Source organism: Manacus vitellinus, unplaced genomic scaffold, assembly GCF_001715985.3.
Source record: "Manacus vitellinus isolate BGI_N305 unplaced genomic scaffold, ASM171598v3 scaffold_26_pilon, whole genome shotgun sequence".
Taxonomy (NCBI): Eukaryota; Metazoa; Chordata; class Aves; order Passeriformes; family Pipridae; genus Manacus; species Manacus vitellinus.
In genome coordinates, this window is record NW_021939960.1 from 1,500,714 (window position 1) to 1,521,990 (window position 21,277).

Here is a 21,277-nt window from a genome sequence, read left to right on the forward strand (position 1 = left end):
GAGAAACATCCTGCCCGCCTTTGAAAAACCCTGGAGCGACTCTGCCTTACCAAATGGCAGGAACCAACTGGCTGTCCCTTTGAGGACTCCTAAGGAAGGCAGGCTCTTCCTTTTGCAGAGGTCAGAGCACTGAAGCAGCTGGTTCCAAAAAGGCAGCAACCCATCGCAGAGCCAGAGCTCCCATAGCCTGTCCCACACTGTGAAAGCAGTAAAAGCAGTGCAGGAGGGGGAAAATAAAGAATGATATGGATTGGTCCACTTTGGGCAGTGCTATGTGCCATTAATCCCTGGTTACAGCTCTGCAAGGACAGCCTGGGATCAGAATTGCCTTTCCTGATTCTGGCACAGGGCTGGCTGCCCACAGCTGCCCACCAGCACCTCATCTGCCTTATCCAGGGATCTACATTCCCATCTGATCCAAGGAACAAACATGATCCACAAACTGATCCACACAGAACAAACCATGCTGGGATCTCCTCAGTGCTGAGCTCTGGTGCCGTGAGGACCAGCCCTGCTTCACACACAGGAGCACACTGAAATCTGCACAGAAAGCCTGTCAAACTGAGCAGCTGCTCCCTGGCTCTCCTACACCTCTCCTCAGATGGAGGAGCTTCAATTATGTGGCATGTCTGCAGGATTTGGGAGGTAAAAGAGCTGCTGCCACATCACATGCTTTAACCCTTTGCCTTCCTCCAGGCACTGTGGAAGATGTGCTGCACTGTGTTCATTTTCACGTGGTGGCTCAGTGCACAAGGCTGCCCTCAGAGTCTGGTTTTCACAGCAGGGGTGTAGGAGTACAAAACCACAAACCTACTTAGTTACTGATTCCCTGCCCCTACATTTTCAGACTGGCAAGACAAGTTACAGAAAGCCTTCTCTAGGGGAATACATCAACTGTAGAAAAGTACTTAAAAGTAACTGCAACGTTCAATTTTACTTAATGTTACACAAGAGCTCTAAGACATTTACATACTTACAATCTTAGATAAACACAACTACATTCCATGATGTTCAGGAGGAATCATGGAACACCCCTCACAAATAACAGACAGAGACATTTGCAGCCCAACTCGGTTGCTGCTTAGATACTTAGATATTATGCTAAAAGGCCTAATTCACTCTCACTGATTAAGAGAAGCAACTAAATGAGAGCCGAACTAGGTTCATCAACATGTACCTTAACTTGCAGTCACCTCCTGCTTTTCTCAGTCACTCTGGCAGCATTTATCACCATGCTCAGATTAGCTCCCGTTTCAACAAATACTGCAAAGGTGAATCTTTTTCCCTAAAGAGGGTCTACAGCATAATTAGCACTAAACACGTAATTAGTACTAAACGCTTGTAATCCACAGCCATCTTCCAGAAAAAACAACTTCAAGGAGCTGTCGGTTCAAACCACCAAATCTAAACTACTTAACAGTGTATGGAACCTTTAAGCTTCTGTTGAGAGCAAAAGAGGCAGAAAACAAGTTTATAGATCTGTAATCAGAAACGTCAGACAGTAAGGCTTGTTTTATATGCACCAGAAACACGTCAGCAGGAGAAGCGTCACAGCATGAGGGAAGGTTTCCTGCAAGAATATTTTAGTTACCTTGAGCCTGATTTTTATAATCCTCCCTGGTACTTCCAGTAATCTCGGCAGATCTGAGTAGAGGACTTGTAGAAAAGGCACTTCAGGCATTTCAGCATTCACCTGACATGCTTTAACACAAGGAACAAACGAAAAGAATGATCTAGTTTGGAACTTGAGAAATTATCCTGCTCTGGAGCTAGCAGGATGCAAAAGGAGCCAGGTGGCCTAATTCAAGTGCCAAAATGTACCTCAGTGGTATCACACATCTTCTGGGAGATGCAGCTTCCATCAGGAAGCTAGTTAGATAAGTGTCATGGAGAGCCAAGGCTGGGAATCCATGGAGGTTAGCTCCACATGGCACACAGAGCCTGCTCCCACCCCACCTCAGTCTGCTGCAGACTGCTGACATCCCGGCTCACATGCTCCATGGAACGCTCTGAGTCATGCTGCTAAGGCTGGAAAATAAATGGGTTTTAAAAAGCTCTGTGTTCTGCAAGCAGCACACCCAGTCTGGGGAGGCTGAGGCCCACGATACAGACATTGTTGCCCGTTTGCCCAAGGCCCCCTTTGTGCACCAACTCATCATGGCTGCATGCAAACACAGTGGTGAACAGACAGCTACATGCACTCGACTTTAAGAAAAGAGTTAAGCCTTTTCTTAAAGGCCTCTTTATTTTTTTTAAATTCCTTCAAAACATAAATTAATTTAAACAAATCAGATGCAAAACACCTGCATTTTAAATTAGCATATATTTTACTGTATCAATCACAGCAACCTCATACAGTAAGATACACAAAAATAGAGCATGGTATCACTTCAATTCAACACAGGTTTGTACTACAGGATTCCATGACATATATACAGAGGACTTTTCTTTTTTCAGAGCAAGCATAGTCCCTGCTCTGGTCACCGTAAAAATTACGTGGCATCACAGTTTTAGTTATTCACTGTAGTGTGAGTAGCCATATGGAAATTGAACTTGTGAACTAGAAGATACACTGTAGAGCAGCCAAACAGGCATGACACTGCAGAAGGTGAACAAAACCAAAATAACCACCGAAAGGAAAACCACCTTCAGACTGCATTGTAATAGTAAAATTGTGTTTTAAATTCTTCACTATATACATAATGTATCTACATTTGTGTCATATTTATATATATATATATATATTTATAAAAAACATACAAGAGTTTGAAAACCTTAAAATCATTCACCTAAACAACATTCACCCCAACCTTTAGGGTCAGCAAGGCAGTACTTGACCTTGACATTATGTTCAGTTGCAGTCCCTGATTGTTAAACACACACCATTCACTTTGTTTCTTAGTGCAAACTGGACAGTAACTTATTGTTCTCAGCCCTCTGTAAGACCCAGGTTCCATCTTATTTCCATTATGCTTCTGACACCCATTTACGGCTAAAATTATTTTAGCTATTTTACAATGTTAGCCTATATAATTTCCCCTTCTACCTACCTGAAGCCCTCCCCCCACCCAAAAAAATGTAAGACAAACAATCATTCATGCATGTTTGTGTCACACAGGGATTGATGGACACTGAATTGTGAAGCCTAGACTCTAACAGTGGTTAAAAACCCCTAAGTGAATAATTTCAGTGCAAAGTGGACTACATAGTTTACATCTCAGCTAGAGTTCTTTACAGATATTTTGAACACATTTAGTTCTGCACATCAGATTAGGTTGCCTGATACTTTGTGCTAACTAGCTAGTTGGAATAAGGGACTTAGGATTCTTATGGGTTTCCTTTTAATAAAAAACTAAAGTCTATTCATAACCAGGTGTTGTTTGGGGGTCAAACTGTACAGAGCCCAGCACCAGGGAGTCCTGATTCTCAGTCAGGGCTCCCAAGTACTATAGCAATAGACAAGGGTTATTATCTGATTCACATCCATAACTGATGGGTTCACTTGAACAGGAGTCACAAATGAGCTCTGATTTTTAACCAGGCCAGTGCTTTACTTGCTGGACTACACTACGGACTTGGCAATGAATTTGGAAGCAAGCATAACATTAATACTTACAATTTCCATAACCACAAAGAAAAAGCGTGCACTGAGAAGCAAAATCCTGCAATTCTTAGACAAGACTCCACTCAGACTAGTGCTAGTCTTATCAGAGGGAAAAAAAAAAAGAAAAGGCAGATTAAAACCAAGAATTGATCAGAGCCAAGAACATCAGTCTGCCAGTGGCTATAATAAGCTATGAAATAAAGTACAAGGAAAAACAAAAGGTCACACCTGAACAAATAACCCAGAGAGACTTCATAGTTATAATGATTCTACCACTTTTAAGAACTCAACATATTAAATATTTATTAAAAATAAACTGTTTCCAAATCACCTATTTACAGTACAAAGAACAGTACTTAATACATGTGCAACAGAAAGTAAAGAAAATGGATACTCATCTGAGAGGACAACACCCCAGGCATCATCTGAGTGACACAGATACACGTTCACCTCTTTAAAATACCATACGGTAAAATCCAGAAGGATGATATTGGCAACACCGGAAAATAAAGCACGTATTACCCAGATTCAGATTACATAAGCTTGAGATAAACAACTGGGAGAGAAGGGGAGAAGGAGGAAACAAAGACAAAAGGAAGAGATGCTGTGGTGTTTGCATTTTGGAGATCAAGAAATGCAGACACATGTCAAAAAGTAGTCCTTGTTGGCAAAACAGGCCATTCACATATTTCCTGCACATTTTGAAGTCATACTTTATCAAAAACCGGCAGTTTTGTTGCTCATAGAAAATGAGAATCTTAATTCTCTGGCTTTATCTTCAAGCCCTGCCTGGCTTTGTTTGGGCCAGGAGATGACCGCGATGTAATAGAAAAGTGTGATGTCGCTTTTTAAAAATACAACAGCTGCCAAGTTTTAAGGAAAAATGTGTTCTCTCCCCCATTTAAATTGAAAAGCGATGATCATTTAGGAGTTACCTAAATTATAGCAGCATGAAATCTAATGGATCTGCAGCATCTATGAAGCCACAAAAACCAAGAACTGGCACCTGATCACTGAACCATGGTTCCAAATATTTGGACGTGTGGTTTTGGTAAGAGGTCAGTGTGGAGTCAGAACATTAGTTAGGATAGCCCTTTCCCCTTCCCCTTTCCTTCCCAAACAGACTAATCGGGTCTATCTATAGACCACGTGGGACAGCTGGGATGATTTATAGTTTAACTGGTTGTTAGGCAGGAACCTGTGGAGCTCGCTCTTCCTACAGCAGGGGTCATAATAGTAAGCATTGAGGCAAGAGTCACAGGAGACTTTCGAGCAGAACGTGCAAGTGTTCGCAGCTCCGGAGCGGTTACAGAAGCCGCAGCGAGAAGTGCCCGAAGGCTTGGATTTGGAGCTGAACTGAGCAGCTCTGTCTTGGCTCTGAGTCTGTGATGTGTACTGTGACTTCTCCCTCAGAGCAGACGCAGGTGACAAGCTGTCGTTTGGGAGTGGTTTGATTGAGTAGGTGCTCTGTTTCACCGCTGGGTATTCCTGCCTCGAGCTGAACAGATTGTCACACTTTTGGCAAACAGAAGTGCCGCAGGGTACACCACAGTTCTGGCACTTGGGGGAAGCTGTCTCTTTGGCTAGGTGGGTGCGTTTGTGGTAAACGGGGTTGGCATCGCTTCTTAACAGCCACACATCAGGCTTAATAGATTCTTGTCTTTTAAAATTTAACATACCCCTAGAATCGTGATCAGTATATAAATCTAAGTCCTCTTGGGCAGAAAAATAGGAGCTGTAAGGGACGTTTGTTCTTAGCATGCCATTGTGATGAGATGAAGTTGGCAAGTACTCGTCTGAACACCCGTGTGGGGAGCTGGACATGGTCAGTAGAGAGGGCGACGGGCGGATAATTTCATCTTTAATGTCATCTTCCGCATCGACCAAAATCGGCTCTTTCCTGAGGCTCAGGGAGCTCATCAAAGGCGGTTTCTTACTTTCCCAGTAATTATCATACGTATCCACTGACTTGGAAGGCTTGCTCACCTTTGGCTTGAAGTAATCTTTAGAGGCCCGTTCACTGGCCGATTTCTGGAGCACCATCCGTGCCATGGAAGTGTTCAGGTTCTCCTTGCACTCCACACGCCGCTTCATGGCCTCGGAGCAGCCGCGCACGTCCTCGCTGCTGTTCTTCCGCTCGTTTATGACATCGATCTCCGAATAACCTTTATCCTTCACTTGCAAGTGGATTTCAAGAAGCTGCTCACATTCCACTTTGGCCAAAAAGAGTTCAAATGAAATCATTTTCACTTGGATGGCATCGACCTGCTCTTTGAGCTTATAGGTTGTTCCCAGTTCTGGGACATAGCCCATGTAGTTCAGAATCTGCCTTACATCATCTTCGGTTAGAGCAGACTTTACATAATAAACAAAGGGTCCAGTGTAGGTCTAAGGGGGAGGGGAGGGGAATAAAAGGAAAACTAGGTTACAAATTCAGTGGTGGACTAGATGTTCAGATAATTCAGTGACAGAGAGCATTATAATTAAATAGAATAATAACGACTGCGAACACATGCAACTCCCTTGGCAAGATGAGCTCAATTTCTGCAGCCCTCCTGTTCAGCAGATGGAAATTCCACATGAGGCAAATTCAAAGTAGGAGAGCTTTCATTCAAATTAAAATCCTGATTAGCATAATGTCCTCCCTGGTGATTTAAATCACTCTGCTATGCACTGACATTAACTTTTATGCATACCGGACATGTCTGCATTACAGGAAGTCTACCATGAAAGGCAAAAAGGCCGGAATTTCGGGAACTGCCCCAGCCAGGGGCAAGCTGGAGGCAAGAGGAACCCAGAATTACAGCAAGAGGGCCAAACTTCAGTTCAGCTTTAAATGGACTTGGGGTGCACACTTTTTTCTGTACTGTTACTAAACAGTTTCAAACATCAGTTCTACTTAATTTAATATTAATTCAAAAAACTTCCACTAAAAGAGCCCCAAAAGCGAAGACACAAGTTTCTGCAAGTTGAAATACCCTCAGCACCTGGCACACCTGAGGGACGTGCTTATCCCACTTCAGCCTGTTCTGGACTGTAGGCAGGAGCAGCATCAGAACTTAATCATAATGAAGATTTACAGAGAGATCCAGAAGAAAGACAGTTTCCCCTTGGGGAAACAGAGAACTCTCAAATGTTCTAATAATGTCCAAATTCTCTGCTTAACAGTGAAACTGTCTTTTTACAACTGCCAAGGACTGCAGACACCAATCCCAGCAGTCTGTCTATCCAGCTTTCAGGCCTCAAAACTGTTCTTGCAATTCAGGTGCAGCATTCATTACTGAAACAGTGCAGCAGCTTTGAATAAGCATCTAAGAACAAGTAAAAGATAAAACAGAAAACTCAACAGCAGAGAGCTCCCTATGTGATTTCCAGCACCCAAGCCCAGCAGTGTGTGAGTTCCCTCTTCCCTCTCTGAGATCCTGGCATAGGAAGATACATTTGAAAGTGCATTAAAATCAAAACTTCATGAACTGAGAACTGACAAGCAGATAAAAGATATTCTGAAAGCAATTCTTTTGGAGATGTTCCTTCGCCATTATCATACAGTTTGTGTGAAGCTCAGCAAAGCATCCACTTGAACACATGCACTGGGCTTAGTACTTGTGTCCAGTAACAGCTGTGGCAAGACAGAAATCTAATCCAACTCAGGGGCTCACCTTCGTGAAAGCATCTCCAAGTAGAAATAAAACAGTGTAGCAAGGCAGACTGAACAACAACCTTAAACAAGCTCTTTTTCTATTTTATACACATTATGACTTCAGGTAGTACTTGCACTTCTGCTCTTGGGATACTCTCACCAGCACAAGTTCACTTATTTTACACAGAAACTTTCCTATGGCTTCTGTTCACCAGAACATATATATCATGCCAATAAACAGAAAAAAAAAAAAGAAGGCTCTAAAGGAACTGCATGAAATGTGTTAACAGAAAGGAAAACAAATCATGTTCTCACTACGGCTACACAAAAAATGTCTTACCTTGATATTTTTGAACTCCTTTTTCCAGGGGTACAGAAAGAGATTAATTCCAACTGTCTCGAGCATGTTGAATGCATTGTGGAGGCAATGTAAACTCGAGGATTTCACAGATCTCAGTGAGTTTTCAGCCATCTCATAAAATTTAATCAACCGGAATCTATAAAAGGGATCGATTTTGGGAAGGCAAAGTAAGGCCGCTGCTGCCACTCGCAAGTACTCATCGTTAATAGGACGCTGCTTGTTGTCAGAGGCATTCAGTTTGCACTCGTGGAACTGTACATACTTCCGAAATAAATCGTCTTTGTATTTTGTATCCATTGAAATCAGCGTTTCCCTCGCGCTGGGGCAGCTACCTCGTCTCTGTCATGGCTATTTGGCAGTAGGTTGAGTGTCTGGCATCAAAAATCTTCAGCAGTGGTAACTCCTGGAGCAGAAACTGAAAACAAAGACAGGTCACCCCAGGTGCCCACACCCCAGATGTCCACAGCATCTCCCTGCCCCACAGAGCTCTGTAATCCTGCTCTCACAGAGCAGCAGCTCCCACAACAGCCTCTCTAAGACTCCAGAACAGCGCGAGCGGCCACAGAAATGCTGCTGTCCTGCTTCTCACTGTCATTCCCTGCTCCTCTCCCAGGTCCCTGCCCAAGTCAGCACCACCAGGCAACACCAAGAGCTCGGTACAGCAGAGCTGGGCAGGCTCCAGCCCAAACTGAGGCTTCCCTGGCTCTGGGAACCCAGGGAGAAGTAACTCACAGCAAAAAAACTGCAAGGAGAAGGATGAATTTTTAGAGCCTCTTCTCACCATTTTATTTTTCCCCTTCAGTTCGCAAAACTTATACAAACATTATTTTAAACAGTCCCTGGGGGGTTTTTTGTCCCTTTTTTTTTTTTTCATGCACAGTGATACAAAGTTTAAAAAAATTCCACAAAGAAGTTTCACTTTGCTCATCTTGGTAAAGCATCTACTTTTTTCCCCTCTTGTGGCACAGGACTGCCCCTAAACTGAGAGGGTTTATTTACTTTGCCTTCCGATTTCTAGCATTTTCTAGGCTTTTGTTGGCCACTGACATTCCATGTGCTGGGGCAGCTCTGCAGCCATCTCCAGAGGGCCCTCTCCCCTGCAAACCACAGCCCAAGTTTCAGCTGAATGCTAGCAGCTGCAAACACATCTGACATCTTTTAGGCAAAAAACCTACACCTGCCACCTTCAACTGCTTTATTGAAATCGAGCAAAACCCATTTCTGTGTTTCCAGCATGTGCTTTTGTTGGCAGGAATAGCTGCTTTTATGGGCACACTGATCTACATTTTCACCTCACTGAGCTCACACACTGCACTGAAGCAGCTGGTGACAAAAGAAGCTCCCAAACCCTGCTTTACCAAAACCTCGGTAATTAACAGGCCAAGTGACTCCATCTCAAATGCCCGAGGAACTTGTGATCAAAAAGCAGACCACAGGCTGTGTTCTTCACCTAAAAAGACAACCCAGCCCTTGAACTGATGGGAGGTGGGAGAAATCAGTGCAGTATTTCAATTGTAGTCAGTCTGAAACTGCACTTCAGAGAAGACTTTTCACCCGGTATTAATAGCTGCTAGAACAGTGATCAATTCCCCCCACCTCTGTTACAGTGCAAATCACTGCTAAGAGCAAAATTAACTGAACGAAAGGAGCCAAAACACAAAATACCAACAACCAAGAGGCCTGGAAAACAAACAAACAAAACCACCAGCCTAGCAGTTAACACTCCCTGATGAAAGGCTATGCTCAATGCCAGCCCCGTAGGGGGAAAGTTAAGTAGCAGTTCGGTTTCTGCTCCCAGGCACACGGTGCTGGTGTCAAAAGACAGGCTGTGAATCACAGGAAATGTGGAGTGCTAAGTTAACATCTCAGCATAAGGGCCAGGAGCAGTTCCGCCTCTCTCCACGTTCCTCCCCCAAATTGTGCAGGATGGGTCTGTGGACAAAGACAGCAGAGCCTCTTCCTTGGCAAGAAGAGCTGCACAGGAGACTTGCAGAGAGAGATCTTTGTCTGGCACGTCAGCGAAACACCCCCAGGACACTGAATGATCCCGTGCTGACAAGGAACCGGAGTCAGAATAAGAGTTCCACCACCCCCACTGCCACTACCCACCAAACAAAGCACTCGGTTACACGTGAGAGATGTCAGGGTCAGGAGAGTTCCCAGACAAAAAGTCCTTCACCAAGGCCTTGCAGATGGCAGCCCCTGCCAGCCCTGCCTCTGCCCCGGGGATTGCACACAGGTCAGGGTCGAACTGCAAACGAGGACAGACCAAACCCCCGGGCTCCGTCCCAGCCCCCCGGCAGCACAGCCATGGTTACAGGCTCGGGAGCCGCGCGGTGCAGCAGGCACGGATAAATATAGGCTTAACAGCGCACTGGTGACAGAGCACAGCGAGGAACGAGGCTGTTTTCTGCTGCAAATTATTGACTGAAAACCTCAAGATTTCCTGGAGATGCAAGAACAGTAAAGTCCAGTGTCTGCCCGGTGGGACAAGAGAACGTTCCTACCCATCTCCAGGGCCAAAACCTCACCCGAGGGAACCGACTGTCCGACCACGCTGGACCACTCGGCTGCACAAAAACCTTGACAGCAGCACGGGAGCAGCAGGAGACGGGTACTGAGGTGCACCCTCCTCGTGAGGTACACACACACTGCTCCTACCGTGGCCGAGAGCACCAGGAACGCCAGACTGTCGCCGAACACCTGACAAGGCTCCCGGACACAACGGCTCCCAACGGCCCCCGAGCCCCGCCGAGCGCTGTCCGCCGGTGGAGGGGCGGGCGGGGGCCCGCTCGGGGCCGGTTGGTGCCCGGTCACCTGTTGCAGAGCCGGGGTGAGGAACCCCCGGGCACCCGCCCGGCGGCCTCCCCAGCCGCCCGCCGAGCCCCGGCTCCGGGAGCCCGCCGCCGCCGCCGCCCCCGCCCGCCCTAACGCACCAGCCCCGCCGCTGCGCCCGGCCCCGCCCAGCCGAGCCCCTGCCTCCGCGGCCTTGCCCCGAAACTCGACCCCTCCGCTGCCGTCGGCTGCGCCGGTACCCCGTGCGCGGCCCCCGGCGCGCTGCCCGCCAGGGAACAGGGACCGCCCGCCCTCTCGCTCGGCAGGCCGCGGGCGGCGGCGACCCGGAACTGAACGCGCTGGCGACGCGACGCTTCCGCCGGTGGACGTCACGCGGGCGGGGCGGGGCGGCCAGCCCTTGCAAGGCCGCCACCCCGGGGCTGGCGGGGCATGGAGCGGTCGTGAATGTCGGCGGGCTGTGGCGGAACCGGGCCGTGTGACTCGCGCTGGTGCCGGGAGCGGGTTCGCGCGCGCTGAGGGCCCAAGCGCGGGCCCCGCCGCCAGGAACGGGAATAGGGGATACGGGCCACGCCCCCGCGCCGGGCCCACGCCATCGCACGGCGACCACGCCCCCTGCTTGTGACTGCTACCCACCAAGCCATGACGCGTTCATTTGCATGACCACGCCCACCAGCGCCGGTCCCGCCCCGGCGGGGCGGGGCCGCCGGCGTGCGCAGTGCGCCCCCTGGCGGCGCGGCGGAAATGGCGGCGGGCGGCTCGTACGCGGGTGTCCCGGAGCGGCGGCAGGACCCGCTGTTCCCGCCTTCACCTGCCCCGTGTGGGCCTCGGGTGTTCGAAGAGCCCCATGCGATGTCCCCTGCGGACATGTTGTGAAGCGCCGCCGGCGGACGGGGCGGGGGAAGGTGCCGGGTGCTTCGCGGCCCGCGGGTGGCTTGCGGGCCTCCGGAAGGAGCCGCAGCTCGGGGGGGGCTGGGGGCAGGGGCGGGGTGTCGAGGGCAGGGGTGAGTGGGCAGGGGGACTCCGCCGGCTGCTCTGCGACTCGGCAGCGGCTGAGGGGTGACCTGGAGCGTCCGTGAAAGAGAGAATTAAAGAAAAGCAGAGGCAGAAATAAAGCCGCTATTCTTCCACTTTCGGTTCCTCACCTTGCTGAAGGATGCGGGCACGGAGCGCCGGGACAAGGGGGAATGGCTTCCCGCTGCTAGAGGGCAGGGTTACAGGGGATTTTGGGAATAAATCCTTCCCTGTGAGGGTGGGGAGGCCCTGGCACAGGTTGCCCGGAGAAGCTGCGGCTGCCCCATCCCTGGAACTGTCCAAGGCCAGGCTGGACGGGGCTTGGAGCAACCTGGGATAGTGGAAGGTGTCCCTGCCCATGGCAGGGGTAGGAACGAGATGAGCTTTAAGGTCTCTTCCAACCAAACCGCTTTATGATTCTACTGCCTTCAAAATCCACTTATAAAACTTATAAGGCTTACTAGTATTAGAAAAATAAAAAAAAACCTCAAAAAAAAAAAAAATGGTCCGCCCCGGGTCCACCCCCTGAGAACTGAGTCGGGGGGCTTTCGGGACCCCCTGTTCATCCCATCTTCCTCTCCCTCAGAGCACAAAGGGTACATAGTCACCCAATTCTTGACCGTATTCTGTGGTTTAGGCCCTGATATGCTGTTCTGCCAACAATCTAGGCCTTGCCTTGACAAAAGACTAAACATTTCTACTGGTTTCAGGAGTAGGACTGATATAGGGAGCATAGAATGGGGTAAGAGGGTTAAGGAATGTGTAAACAAGGGTGCTAGAGAGAAAGGGAGCCCTGTCCAACAGCAAATAACGCTGGGCAGGACAGCCTGGGATCCTCCTGCTCCTCCCTTGGGTACCTGAGTGCCAACGGGCCGCTGCTTTCCCCGATCTCATGTCTCAGGACTCGGTTATCCCTGCGGGCAGGGGGCAGGGAGGGCATGGGTGTGGTGCTGGTGCCCACCACAGGTTTTTCTCCACCACAGGTTCTGCACGCCGTGCCTGCAGGAGTGTCTCAAGCCCAAAAAACCAGTGTGTGGCGTGTGCCGCAGCACCCTGTCCCCTGGGAGCAGAGCTCTGGACCTGGAAAAGCAGATTGAAACCACAGAGACCACTTGCAATGGCTGCAACAAAAAGGTATGAAGGCGGTTGGAAGTTAAGTGCCTGAGGTGTGCCTGCTCAGCGACACTGCTCAGAGGGAAATAAAGTGCTTGCTCCTCAGCTTTCGGCAGAATCAGGTCAAAATGTTCATTCTGATATGTTCTAAAGGTATTTGATAAAGGCAGCACCCAAATGTTGGCATTCTTTCCACAGTTTTTTTGTTGTTCAGGAAGCAAATTTCAGATGAAAGAGACTGATTTTAAAATTACAGTAAAACCTTGCTGCTGTGGCAATGTCCTTGTGAATGAAACAGTGTAATGAAACAGTGCCTGTGGGGGTTAGAGAGTGAGCTCTGGCTCCTTAACAGAAATTTATTTGCTTTTTTTGCAGTAGTCACCAGTCAGAGTTGTCTTGCATGGCTGGTATATTCCATGGACTTACTGGTTGTTGTGTCTTGCATGTTGAATGCCTGTGTGACATCCTTCCTGGGCTTCCCTTTCCCTTGGTGAAGTTGAGCTGCTTAGCCCCTTATACATTAAGTGAATGTATAAGAAAATATCCTAGCACATGACAGAGCAACAGGAAAAGGATAATTAGACAAACTAAGGTGAGGGTAAGGGTTCAGTTAGTTTCACTGTTTATTTCTGGGTCATTTCTTCATTCTGTCTCCATTCCAGCTGAGAGAAAACTGCAGTGTCTTGAGTTACAGCTTCCCTTGTTGTAAATCTGAGTTTTCATTAATGGGATTGAACAATTAGCAATCAGTTTATACCAAGAGCTGTCCTAAAAGCCGAGTTATTTTCCATACACTGTTCTCCTCAGTGACCAGGTGAACTGGCTTTATAGGAAGCTTTTGTTTATCTACTATAGTATGGAATATAAAATAGTATGTAGTATAGGTTAAGAGAAGTGAGCTGTCCTGAGCAGGGGTGTGTGTAACATAGTACAGGCAGCAAAGTTACAGGTTAACTAATCTGTATCTCAAAAGTTTTCCACCTCACCAGCTGAAGTATTTGGATTTTCTGCTTTAACACTTGTACAGGAAGCTTCTCTGGGTTACATGTTTGCTGCTTCTGCTTAGAAGTGTAGCAGGAAGTGCAGGTAGTTTGAGTTAATGTGCTGTGCCATTGTTGCCTGCACAGATGTACCTCTCCAAGATGCGCAGCCACGCGGCCTCATGCTCCAAGTACCAGAATTACATCATGGAAGGTGTGAAAGCTGTGACTAAAGAGCCCCTCCACAACACCAGGTAACAGCTCTGCTCTGAAGCGCTTGGCTTTTTTGTCACAAAAAGGAATCTCAAAGTACGAGCAGACTTTACCTCCTCCCTCGGTTTGGGTGTTAATTTTTATATGGTTAAAAACTGAGCCTTGATCCTGCAGCTGACTGTGCCCAGGCAAGCTGTGCTGTTTCTGCTTAGTCCATGCACAGGACATCTTTAAGATCAGGGTATTCTGTACAATGTGGCTGGGTTTTTAAAAGAAGCTTCTATCTTTCTGTCTCTTAGTTGTACTCACTTATGGTGAGGGGAAGTAGGAATTGGTTGCAGTGCACTCATGTGTGTGGTACCCTGTGCATTTAAAGAGAACATTTGGCATTGGAACATTTGTAAAAGAACTGTAGATCAGTCTAATATGGACAATGTTGAGTTCCTTAAGCTATTGTTAGGAGTTTACAAACTGATTGTTAAAATTAGCTTGTCCTAATTGAATAAGTAAGATTATTGCTTTGAATAATTTGTATGTGTAAATAACCCCTTTTTCTCCTCCCCCCCAACCAGGAACTTCCCAAATCGCTTCACCTTTCCTTGTCCGTATTGCAGCGAGAAAAACTTTGATCAGGAAGGGCTGGTTGAACACTGCAAAGCATTGCACAGCATGGATGCAAAACAAGTGGTAATAAAGAGTCTTGGTGCAAGAATTGCAACGAAGTCTAGTCTTAAAGCCCTTTGAAACAGTGAATTAGAGACTTACTCTTGAACTAAGTGCATATAATTATTTCTGTTAAGTCCAGTGTGGCTCTGCTGGTCATGCCTTTAACTCTCACATAATTCTCCTGTTGGCTTTCAGTGCATTCTCTGGAGGTGACTGGTCTCTACTCTGACTGCAGCTGGGCCACATCCTCCTTTCATATTTGAAAAATGGCAGACACTCAAAGTTAATTGGACACAGCAAATTAATAAAATATAATTTAAAAAAAGGTCGTACATTTAACTTTCCTCTGTGCTGTTTTCAGCAAGAAGATACTATAAGCCACTGGGGAAAATGCTTGCAAAAAATAGTATACTGTTCTAGTAGTCTTTCTGTGATACTTCCTCTTATGTAAGAGGAATTGCAAAACATGGAACTGAATTTGAAACTTTCGTTCTTCTGGGAAGTTTTTTGGAATTCCACATTAGTCAGGAAAAAAAGTTCCTTTTTTCTCCTGGAGAGTAGTGAGTTCTGATTTTCTGAATGTGGGAGAAGAGTAAGCTGTTCCATTTCAGGGATCTAAGACATCAATTAAAATTGTCTGAGGCTTTTGTATCAAATATCCCAGCAAGGTATTGGGCAGCACTTTGCATATAAAATAGTGGCAGCACAAACCTTGAACTTCAACCCTCCACACTGTCCCTGCCCTGCCCTCCCTGCTGCCAATGTAAAAGGATTTAACCATTGGGGCCTAATTGGCTTTTTTGGGGTTTTCTTGAAGGTTTGCCCGATTTGTGCCTCAATGCCATGGGGAGATCCAAATTACAGGAGTGCTAACTTCATGGAGCATCTGCAGAGGCGACACCGCTTCTCCTATGACACCTTTGTGGTATGTGTATCCTCCCCCTTGGAATGCAGCCTGAGGGCTCATAAACCTGGGCTGTGTGACATGGCCACTGCTGTGAAACCCCACCCTGCACGTGGTGTCCTGGGAGGAATTGGAGAGTCAAAGGGAAGGACAGCTTTTGCTGCTGTTATTTGTTGTGTTAACCAGTGTGGCTGTTGCAATAAAGAATTTCTGTCCCCTTTGTTCACAGGATTATGATGCTGATGAAGATGATATGATGGAACAGGTTTTGATGCGTTCTTTGAGGGATAAATGATCCAGTTAGAAGATTAACTGTAAAACCAAGCTTCCACAAGGGGGAAATGCCCAGCATCCTTGCACTTCTCCCTGCACATCCCAAGATTAACTCAGGCGTCCAGAAATATGGAAGACTTTAATCCTATCTCAGTTTCAAATCCTGGTTTGATATTTCTGTACCACTCCAGTCTTTTGGTATCATGGTCTCTTGCCATTCAGCCCTATCAGCCTCATTTTTCTACTTACTTCACACAAAGCTTAATTATAGATCACCATGTGGGAACCAAATCTTTTTCCTTTCCCTGTGCCCATTTCTTGGTTTCTTTGGCAGTTGTGTTCCTTTGACTGTCTAAAAACAGAAACATTCCAAATGGAGTGGCCTGAACTAGTTAATAAATATCTCTTCCCAGTCTCATTTACATATCCCAAGTGATAGTATGTGAGGTGTATTTGTAGCTCTGTTTCCCTTTAGTGAGACTTCCAGGTGCTAACTGTAACTGTCAGACCAGCTCTCATTTAAAGTGACCTCTGATACCTGTGATTCCATAATGTTTCCCAGTGTTTCAGTCCTTAACAGGCAGCCTCCCAACTATATGGAAAACATATCCTCAGTATGAGTCTTCAAACTGTAAACTTTCTTAGCAAATCTTTGCACTGTGTAATCAACTAGTCCAAAATACTTCAGTTCTATGCATGATGATTACTTTCCTCCCTACTCTTACTATAATTTCTAGCCTGTAAAATTAACTTAATTGTTGGTCTTAGTTAAAACACATAATTTTTAACTATATTAGCAAATATTAATCATAATTGCTGGCTTTATGATTAAATTGGTGGCTTTGAAACTGGTTTTCTAGTGATTTTAAGCCTTATCCTGACAGGGGAATTCAGAAGGTTTTTTTTCAATACCTCTGCTTTCTATTTAAACTAAAATTTTCATATATATTCCTGGTTTTTCCATCTCTCAAGACAAGCTGGTGGCAAAACTTAGCAGTAGTTCACAGCACTTTCTTTTTGCATCACAGATTTAATCAGGTATTTTGAATTCCTGTTCTTAATATAAATGTTCCCACAGCAGCTGAAGCTGTACTTGGATGGTTTTCCATCTAGCTAGCAGTATGTGTGTAGTCAGGTCTAGCTTTCAAGAAAAATTAAAATATAACCCTGAAAGCAGGATGACAATTCCAGTCTGTGATCAATGGATACTCTGTTTTCAAGCCTACACTTTTAGCACAGAGATTCCTTAGTTTTAATTTGATGTTTTCAGTGACTTCACAGACAAGCTGTTGAGATGTAACAGTCTAAGACACCCGACCAGAGCTTGTAAATCACTTTAGTGTTGAGATGTCTAATGTAAGCATTGCAATTGGAGCAGTGGACCTGCACCACCCCAGAACTGAGCACTAATTAATTTATTTGAGCAGTAACCTTACTCATCATGCTCTTCAGACTGCAGTGTAGCCTTACCCTGAAAATAATGAAACCACCCCACTGAAAACCTCTGATCAAACTTTGTGTCCAGCCAGACCTCTAACATGCATCAGTTGAACTTGGGTTTAGTGTGTTTTCCCCTTGGTATGGGCTGTTACAGACTTATCACTAAGTATCTGCATGGGGACTGGAAGCTCAGTCCTGGAGGGTAGGAATTGTGGATCTCATGGTTCAGTGGGAAAGGAACTGTGTTTGAAGGTGGTTATTTTAATGCTTGACCTGCAAAGAGATGACAATTTATTGGGGGTTGGATGGGGATCTCTGGGTTCTGGCTAGAGTGCAGTTTGGTGATGCCCATTGCCAGGAATCCAGATTCCTGCTACTGTTCTAAGTGCACTTCCATGCAATTCTGGTAAAATGTTTAAGGAGCAGTTAGAGCTTCCGAGCAATTACTTTGTCATGTTTTTGACTTTTGGAGACAAGTTACAAATAAAGGCCATTTAATTTATAAAATCCTATCTTTGTGTCACCCCTTGTCATTTCTTCCTCATGGAAGACCTCCTGAAAAACTCTTCTTGCCAGCTGCATAACTCTGCAGAGAGCACAGTAGATGTTGAGAAATGCAGGAACTTTAACTTTTGGCTTCCATTAAATATTTTGTACTGATTAGTTGGAACTTTATTTATAATCTTTCAAAGAGCAGACCATGGAGGTTATGAAAAACAGTTCAGATTGAGTGTGGATAAAATTGTGCTAGAGCTGACCAGAGCACTGCAGGTGCAGCCTTGGGTGGGATCCTCCTGTAATCCATGGAAACAACCTCTCGAGAGTCCAGCAGGGCTTTTCTGTGGAGACCACTGCAGCTGCCATAGCAGAGTACTGGCTGGAAAATGCATGCTAGTTGTGCTTGAGGTTTGGTTCCAGGAGTGAGCAACAGCAGCGTGGACAGCACTGCTTCCCATCTGCTGAGCACCCATCGGGCTGCCCTGAGATACACACAGACTTCCACTGAGCCCAGCTGCTGAGGAGCCTTGTGTCTCCATCAACTCACACAGACATGTTTGTTGATGTAAAGCCGTTCAGCTCATTTGGGTCATTAAAAAATCCTTGGTATAGAACAAGCCGGTCAGGGCTTCCAAACCCTTGGAGTGTCCCTGCGGAAGAGTGAAGTGCTCTGCCAGAGCTGCTCTCGCCTCGTCAGCACCTGATCGTGCAGCCGCAAACCCTGAGTGCCCATTGTGGGTGATAATGCAATCGGGCCAGCTCGGACCTGTGAAATTCCCCAAGTCTGGCACAAGGAGTCAGCCTTAATAGGACAGTTAGCACAGAGAGACAGGATGGGAGGAGACAGGCTAGCAGCTGAGCTATTTTATTAAGTGCATCTTTCTCAGCTAACGACTGGCCTTAATAGGTCTGACAAATTGTTGTGGGCATTAATTGCCTAACGCACAGGCATTGCATCATCTGGAATTACAGTGGTAAATCCCCGTGGTCTCCAAGGATCCTATCCATAATAAGGCATTGGTGGTATATTCCGGGTCCTCATGTCACCTGATTGACAAGAGAATAGCAAATTTCCTTTGAGGCCCTTGGCCAGCTATCCTGCACAGGTACTGGTGAGACCAATGCAGGAAGGATTAATCAACCAAGGCTGTGTTAAGTCATGGAAAAGCAAATGAGGGATGTGCTCATAGTCCTAAAGCTTTTTTTTTTTCTTTTTAAATATACTAAAAATTATAACGGGGCATTTACCTCTTTTGGGGCTGGGGTTTTATTTGTTTTCCTAATGCAGAGCTTCATGTCACAGTTGCATTGGTCTGTGCTTCATCAAAAGCAACTCACTGTTTTATGGGCAAATTCCATTATTCTACAGGACTGTTGAAACCACTATGAAACCTTGCTTTTCCTTCCCTACTCCTTCCCCAAAACCCCAGAAAATACTTAGCACTTAGTGAAAAATTAGTGTCATTGCTACAGACTTGGGTCTCTCTTCTAGTTCTTCTCACATTTGTTCTGTCTTTACCCGGTACTCAGACGTTTTGGTTTAAACAAAGAATTCAGTGGAGCTTCTGGGAGCAGCTTTAGTCCCCCATGCCGAGAGCGACGGTCCGTCCCCCAACCCGAGTGCAGGGGATGAGCTCCCCCGCCCCGCTGCAGCGGTGGCCGCTCGGCGAGCGCTGACAGCAGAGGGAGGTCTTGCATCTTGGAGAGAGCGAAACTCCCTCCTCCCGGCCCTGTGCTCAGCCCCGGCCTCCTCCACCGGGTTCAGGGGCTGCGGTGGGTTCCAGGGAGCTTCTCCGGCCTTGCAGTGAGGTGTCACACCCCGTCCCCACAGCTCACGGTCAGAGCTTCCCTTCGCCCCACCACAGCCTCCCTTGGTGTCAGGTGCTCTGCTCTGCAGCCAGATATTCGAGATGCTTCACAGAGCCATGGGGCCAAAGAAAGTAATAAGAAGTAATAAATAATAAGTAATTTGTAGCAGATCTGTTGCTCTGGAGGTGGTTGGAGTGTACATGTGAGCTCCTTGGGCCAGTCCATGTGGGTCTGGGATTGGAGCTGTGCCACAGGGTGGTGGCCAGTCTACTCTGACTGCCCTAAGGCTCAGCTGCTGCCAGAACCCAGTAGTTCAGTGCAGGGTGGGACAGCTGAGAAACCACTGCCACTTCCAGCCCATGAACCATTGCAGAGCTTCCCCTCCCCTCTGTGTCCTGCTCTCTGTCCTGTAGCATCCTGGCTCACAGGCAGGTCAGGTCACTTGGTCTCAGTTTTTCCCCTAGCACAGGCAAGTTTTTTCCACATGCAGTGATTGGAACAGTTTATTACCATTTCAGAAAGAACAGAGGAGCAGGCTTTGCTTCTTGAAAGAAAACCACCTCACTGTGTTCCTTGTATGAGTGTCCCCAGTGTAACCACATCCGTGGCAGGTGGAGGATGGGGGGGGGCACTGCTGAGGGGCTGGGGGAGGCACCTGCACAGCACCCAGACTGCTGCCCCCCTGCCCCAGGGGCTGCTGCACCTCTGGACCCCCGAGAGAAAAGGGGGGGACCTCGCCTCTGTGATTTGCATCCCCCAAGGCCTTCAGGGGCACATTTTCCCCTGAACTTCAGGCTGATTCAGGGATGAGTTTTGCAGATAAACACCTGCTGAAAGCCACGGGCAATTCCGCAGCCAAGGAGGGATGATCCAACTCCAGAGCACGTGGCTGCAGGGTAAGAGTTTGCAAATGCGTCTGGTCTGGGCAGGATGCGCATGGCTGGCAGGACAGGCTTTCCAAGCTGTTCCTGCCCTGAGGAAAAGCTGACAGTGAGCTCAGTGCTGCAGCCGTGCCAGTGGAAAGCTTTGCTCCCACTTCTGCATTTCATGTGGTTGTGGCTGAAGAGTAACGCGTGGTCAGCAGGGGTTGAGTCACAAGTGGCCCAGCACACGGTGCTTTTCCGAGTGGCAGGGCCAGAGGAGGCATTCCCAGCAGGACCTGTTCCTCCTCCTCCTGCAGCCTTGCCGCCAGCAGCTGTCTTGGCCCGGACCTGAGTGCTGCTCCTGCAGCAGGTGGCTGGACCCGTGCCCTGAGCCCTTCCAGCAGGGAAACCCCCACGTGAGCCAGAGGGATGGGATAAGCTGGAAGCCTGGGCTGAGCTTTCTAACTGCCAGGCTTGGGGGACTGGTATAGCTCTGCTCACCACTGCCCCAGCACCTGCTAGCAAGGCCTGGACACCTTCCCGTGGGCACACGTTCCCTGGGAAGGGGGAAGCCAAACAGAGCACGTGCCTCAACAGGGCTGTTTGACCCACACTGCCCGTGGGAAGGAGTCAGGTGAAGGCAGGAGGGAAGAGAACAGAGGGCAGCTTGCTGGGCGGTTGCTGCTCGAAAGCCTCCCTGCATGTCTGGACAGGTGCTCCTGACCCCTGCCAGAGGGAGGGAGTCACCGAGGGCCGTGCGGGATCCATCCTGCTCCTCTGCAAGTCATTGCCTCTTCCCAGATGATTATTAACCTTTATTAACCTGTGGCGAAGCCTGCTCTTTGCCGGACTGTGTCCCAGCGGGGCAGGGCGGAGGCTCGTCCCAACCTGCACCGCAGTCCCCAGCCGTGGGGCACGGGAAGGACAGGCAAACGTGGGGGGCCCGGGAATCCCCCCTGGGCACAGCGCCTTCCTCAGCCCCGCCGCGTCCGGCCTGCCTGGACCGGGCATGGGCCGTGGATCAGCCGCACGGCTCTTTGCCCGCTTCCCTCCGGAGCACCGGCCGGACCCGCGGGGAGCGCGGCACGGGGAAACACTTCGGAGAG

The 21,277-nt window shown here is 47.8% G+C and overlaps 3 protein-coding genes across 4 annotated transcripts in view; 2 read left to right on the plus strand and 1 right to left on the minus strand.

Moving 5' to 3' along the window:
- Nucleotides 1-2,206: 2,206 nt before the first annotated feature.
- Nucleotides 2,207-10,293, minus strand: SPATA2 (spermatogenesis associated 2). The gene is made up of 3 exons (XM_008921698.2): nucleotides 10,267-10,293; nucleotides 7,585-8,020; nucleotides 2,207-5,992 (listed from the first exon to the last, which is right to left on the minus strand). The coding sequence occupies exons 2-3, from the start codon at nucleotides 7,900-7,902 to the stop codon at nucleotides 4,739-4,741; spliced, it is 1,572 nt and encodes a 523-aa protein (XP_008919946.1). The 5' UTR covers nucleotides 7,903-8,020; nucleotides 10,267-10,293; the 3' UTR covers nucleotides 2,207-4,738.
- Nucleotides 10,294-11,258: 965 nt separating this feature from the next.
- On the plus strand, nucleotides 11,259-17,513 carry RNF114 (ring finger protein 114). 2 transcript variants are annotated; one of them, XM_029960377.1, is made up of 6 exons: nucleotides 11,259-11,267; nucleotides 12,396-12,546; nucleotides 13,653-13,759; nucleotides 14,291-14,405; nucleotides 15,202-15,309; nucleotides 15,518-17,513. In XM_029960377.1, coding segments are annotated over exons 1-6 (549 nt in total). In that variant the 5' UTR covers nucleotides 11,259-11,265; the 3' UTR covers nucleotides 15,584-17,513. The 2 variants fall into 2 exon arrangements, with proteins under 2 accessions (XP_029816237.1, XP_008919956.2); XM_008921708.3 differs by lacking the exon at nucleotides 11,259-11,267 and adding an exon at nucleotides 12,272-12,306.
- A 1,573-nt stretch (nucleotides 17,514-19,086) lies between these two features.
- Nucleotides 19,087-21,277, plus strand: part of SNAI1 (snail family transcriptional repressor 1) — a 6,378-nt gene continuing 4,187 nt past the window's right edge. The window contains exon 1 of the mRNA XM_029960383.1: nucleotides 19,087-19,101. Coding sequence (XP_029816243.1) covers nucleotides 19,087-19,101 — 15 coding nt within the window. The remainder of the gene's footprint in view (nucleotides 19,102-21,277) is intronic.

Excerpts from the sequence above, each read along its gene's own strand:
- SPATA2 (XM_008921698.2), bottom strand. The coding sequence starts at position 7,902 with ATGGATACAAAATACAAAGACGATTTATTTCGGAAGTATGTACAGTTC. Across the intron at positions 5,993-7,584 it reads AGGAGTTCAAAAATATCAAG|ACCTACACTGGACCCTTTGT; the intron begins GTAAGACATTTT and ends CCTCCCCCTTAG.
- RNF114 (XM_029960377.1), top strand. Across the intron at positions 12,547-13,652 it reads GCAATGGCTGCAACAAAAAG|ATGTACCTCTCCAAGATGCG; the intron begins GTATGAAGGCGG and ends TTGCCTGCACAG. Across the intron at positions 14,406-15,201 it reads GCATGGATGCAAAACAAGTG|GTTTGCCCGATTTGTGCCTC; the intron begins GTAATAAAGAGT and ends GTTTTCTTGAAG.